We start from the raw sequence: 4,485 nt of genomic DNA, 5'->3' as shown, positions 1-4,485 counted from the left end.
GTTTGTATCATGTCGCTAAGATCACCCTGCAGTAGACACGGGTGTTTTTCACCTCGGCTCGGCTCGGTTTTGACCTAAACGTAAGACCCGGGTGAACGCGCTGAATTCCGTGGCGCGAAGTGATGACGTGTGTCGATCGCCGACCATACCGGCTAACTTCCGGTTTAGCGCCCGGCTAACTAGAGGGGGAATAAAATAATTTAGTCGTGCGGCTCTTCTAGACTTTCCAAATGTTATTGGACGGAATGGCTTAAATTATGATAGTGAAACGAGTCATTTCGCGGGAGGTGTGACGCTCACAATAATTTATCCACTGTTTTACAGACGCTAAGCTAACTCTTAGTTTTGTTTTTTGGTAGTTAAATCTTCGCCCAAGTTCTCATGTGAGTCAAAATGTAATGACACAATGAGAGTCAACAAACTGGGGCTTATTTTCATATATATAAACCCAGAATTAAGAGCTAATGACACAGTACTCATTTAATAAATAAAGCTGTAACTTCTATTGTTTTTTTCTAGCTCACATCCATTGAAAATCATCTTCACGGTTTTCTGGCGCCCTCTGGTGGATAAATAGAAAACCACAACAACACGGGGGATAATAAAAGCATCATGGCGGCTGCCACAAGGCTCATATCAAGGTTGACACTGGTCACTGGTAAGTTTATATATAACCATTTATCATTCAGTGTGTATAATCAGATAAATAAGGAGACACGTCTCTACTGCAGCTTCTCTTTCCACGTTGTTTTCTTAAACGTCCCTGTCAGATTCCCAGTTGAACCAGCTAACGTTAGCTAGCAAAGTACGACGGACTTTGATCTTCAGTAACTCTGTGGCCGTTTGGTGAAGTACGTTAACTACGATATGTTTTTTCTACTTACTTTAATAACTAGTTTGCGAGCCATAATCTGTGGCATTCAAAGATAGTAGCACCTGGCTCAGGGCTGATTAATTTGGTCTATTTCCTGTGAACATAGTGAAACAAAGTGTTCAACTCTTCAAATGTCTTGTTTTGTCCAACCAATAGTCCAAAACACAAAGATATTCAACATTTTAATCGAAAGAGAAAGATCTTCATTGACTTTTATTTTTATGTCATGTCATTAGTAAAATGATTAATCGATTACCAAAACAGTTGCTGATTGATTTTCCTGCAGTTGACCAATTCATTATAGTAATTTCAGCTCTAATATAGGTGATAAAGCCTCATTTGTCTCTACACTAACAGTGGCAACTTTTGCTCTTTGGGATGCAAAAGATTCATTCACTTGTGTTTTGGTTACTGAGTGAGTTTGCAGGGAGGCAGCATGATAACACAGTACAGTACAGAACACACAACAAAGATCGGCATCGTTAAAATGATAAAACAGTGGACATGCAAGAATCCATGAGAACAAAGACTGAAGCAAAGACATGCAAAATGGAGTTTATTACACACACATGCCTGAACCTCTGGGCTAATCACCTCCTGAAGATCTCTCTTCCCTCTGAAGCCATGAACACTCATACATTCATGAGCCAAAGCAACAGTGTTTCCTGCTCGGGTCCTGCTCAGGTATGACTTCATGCTGCTTTTCTCCCCACCCAGGAGGAGGCAGTGGGATTGGACGGTCGGTGTGTCAGCGCTTCGCCTCTGAGGGCGCCTCCGTGGTGGTCGCTGACATCAGCGAGGAGTCAGCCAATGAGACCCTGGGGAGTCTGTCGAGTGACTTCAGAGGACAGGGTCACATGGCGGCTGTTGTGGATGTGTCATCAAAAGAGAGCGTAAAGAAGCTGGTCACGAGTATACAGGTGTGTGTGGCACAGACAGAAAACACCCCAACACACACATTCAGTCCATAACTGTCATAATGTGCAACGTTTTCAGAGAAATACAAACTTTTTTCTCTGTTGAATACACGATACAATGCCGCAGGGACTGTTACATGTTCTCTTTTTTCCTCTCTTTCTGTTCTGTTTACAGTGAATCTCCTCCTCTCCCTCTGCAGACTCGTTACTTTCAGCCTGCCTCGGTGTGTGTGAACGCAGCAGGCATCACACAGGACAACTTCTTGCTCAACATGGAGGAGGACCAGTTTGACAAAGTCCTCCAGGTCAACCTGAAGGTGCGTAGCGTTGATGTCCTGTAGAGCAAAGTGAGATTAGTGAGTTATTCAGCCCTCTTTGGGCCCAATGCTGAATTTCCAGTATCACAACGCTGACTCACTTTTAACCGGGGTAGATCACCACCGTAACCTATGCTGTAGTCATTCCTACAGGAGCCTGACAGGGACAAAAGTACTGTCTTTACAATTAAGTGAGAACTCTTAAGTGCAATTGATGTTATTTATTAGCTGTTTTTCTATTTCAACTCTGGTTTTATACAGAAGTGAGAAACAACAAAATACAAATACTTCCTTAATGTACTTTACAAAAGGGATAAAATATTCCCTGTATGTTACAACAAGACAACCGCCCTGCTTCAATCTGAATCTGTCTTTCTGTAAATGAAGAAAGAACAGAACCAAGTTAAGTTAGTTATTAAATCATCTTTCCTCCGGCGTCTCTCCCAGGGTTCATTCTTGGTCACTCAGGCTGTTGCTCAGGCTCTAGTTGCCTGTGGAGCACCCAAAGGATCCATCGTGACTGTTGGCAGCATCGTGGGAAAGGTGAGACACCAGTAACATATTGTGTTTTTCTACAGTGTTAATAATTATGTGAAGAGTTAAAGTTTTATCCAGAATGGCACAACAGTAAGTGTGTTAGTGGAATTGTTGTTATAGATTTAATTTAGTAAAATCAGCAGTTTTAACCTTTCTGATCAACACTTTCCAGAGTTTAAGATACAAGAATAAAGAACATATTTTTATTCTAAATCACAACATGGATGCTAAAGTAAGTTTAAAAGCCTGGCTGTTAGATGAAAATCCTACAGCACCTTATCCACTGCACGTTTGTGTCTGTGTGGTTCATGTTTGTAGGTGGGAAACATTGGACAGGCAAATTACGCCTCCTCCAAAGCTGGAGTGGAGGGTTTAACCAGGACGGCGGCCAAAGAGCTCAGCAGGTGAGAAGAGCCTGAAACACCAGTAAAACATTGTGACACACACAGAGGATTCAGTTTAATGTGTTGGTTTCCTTCTATTTCTCTCCAGGTTTGGGATTCGTTGTAATTGTGTGCTGCCAGGTTTCATATCGACTCCGATGACGGATAAAGTTCCAGAGAAGGTTATTAGCAAGGTACGACACAAAATGTTGTTTTTGGTTAAAATGACTGTTTAACATTATCTGCAAACAAATGAAAGTTTGACAGACAACACTGACTCTGCACTGCTCTCCAGTGAAACAACAGAGTCGTCCTCCCTAGTTTAAATCTTTCATGTTTTTTCAGATGACGTCTATGGTGCCTCTTGGAAGAATGGGTGAGCCAGCAGGTCAGTGAGACGGCAACTAAAAAAAGATCTTCCAGCTGCACGAAAACACTTGGAAATGTTACTTCATCACTCCTCCACACCTTCGATCCTTGTTGTCTCCCGTCAGTTTTTGTCCTCTACAGTAAAATTAAGGGGACGGAGGTGGATTGTACCTATGTGAGTCTGACATGCTCAGTTTCCAAACACTTCCTCACACTTGTGCTTCTTTTTGTCGTCTTGCTGTCGTCCTCCAGAGGTCGCTGATGTCTGTGCCTTTCTTGCTTCTGATGACTCTCGATACATCACAGGAGCCAGAATTGAAGTGACAGGTACAGCGATTGATTCGACTCTCTGACAGCAGCTTCTGTAAAAACACATATTTAATCTGATGTATTCTCATCACAAGGTGGATATTTGTTTCCTCTAAAAGTGACATGTACCCCTCAGCTAAACCTGTTAACATACATACAAATATGTTTTGTAAAGTTCAACTCAAATTATGTCTCTGTCTTTGCCAGGTGGACTTTTCATTGGATAGATGTGCTGTCCGTCACACTGATGAAGTCCACTGAAAGGCCAGTTCCTTCATAATTAGTTTGTCTCTAGTTTGTTCTACTTTTATCAGCTCTTCAGTCATGATTACTGTCGATTATATTTTATAAATCTGGTTGTAAAAATGTACTATACAGTGTAAAGCCACTTTCTGTGCCAATAAATACCTGTTTGTCATATTTATACACAGAATGTTGTGTTTTATTTTGCATCAAAACTATTTTCCATCAGCCTTCAGTTGTTTGTAGAGCCCTGCGCTATAATGCAGTTTTCTTACCTCAACTCATCCTTGTCTGGAGGGCAGGTGGAGTTTGAACCAGACACTGTTTGAGGTGTGCAAGAGCTTTTTAAACGCTATTGTAAGTTTAAAGCCTGAAGATGGTTTGAACCACTGAACTCTTCATCTTCAGATGCTGCGGGTGCTTAACTCACTGAGCCACTGAGCTCATCGGCTGTGTGCCATGTTCAACAAGCCTTTCAAAATGTAATCTAATGTGTTGGCTTTCACTAAGATTTGAAAAGGTTTGAACAAATCTGT

The 4,485-nt window shown here is 41.6% G+C and overlaps 1 protein-coding gene across 1 annotated transcript; it reads left to right on the top strand.

Annotated features, from left to right (window-relative positions):
• The first annotated feature begins 207 nt into the window (after positions 1-207).
• hsd17b8 (hydroxysteroid (17-beta) dehydrogenase 8) lies at positions 208-4,130 on the top strand. Its single transcript, XM_084380336.1, has 10 exons — positions 208-383; positions 520-658; positions 1,592-1,794; positions 1,992-2,108; positions 2,556-2,651; positions 2,964-3,049; positions 3,138-3,222; positions 3,374-3,416; positions 3,650-3,724; positions 3,914-4,130. The coding sequence occupies exons 2-10, from the start codon at positions 613-615 to the stop codon at positions 3,931-3,933; spliced, it is 771 nt and encodes a 256-aa protein (XP_084236462.1). The 5' UTR covers positions 208-383; positions 520-612; the 3' UTR covers positions 3,934-4,130.
• Positions 4,131-4,485: the final 355 nt, after the last annotated feature.

This window comes from Pagrus pagrus (assembly GCF_965226575.1).
Source record: "Pagrus pagrus genome assembly, chromosome: 17".
Classification (NCBI taxonomy): Eukaryota; Metazoa; Chordata; class Actinopteri; order Spariformes; family Sparidae; genus Pagrus; species Pagrus pagrus.
The sequence above is the reverse complement of the archived record's forward strand: the minus strand, read 5'-3'. Positions and strand labels throughout refer to the sequence as shown.

Coding starts and splice junctions, on each gene's coding strand:
- hsd17b8 (XM_084380336.1), top strand. CDS start 613: ATGGCGGCTGCCACAAGGCTCATATCAAGGTTGACACTGGTCACTG. Junction 2,652..2,963: donor TTGGCAGCATCGTGGGAAAG/GTGAGACACCAG, acceptor TCATGTTTGTAG/GTGGGAAACATTGGACAGGC. Junction 3,050..3,137: donor GCGGCCAAAGAGCTCAGCAG/GTGAGAAGAGCC, acceptor ATTTCTCTCCAG/GTTTGGGATTCGTTGTAATT.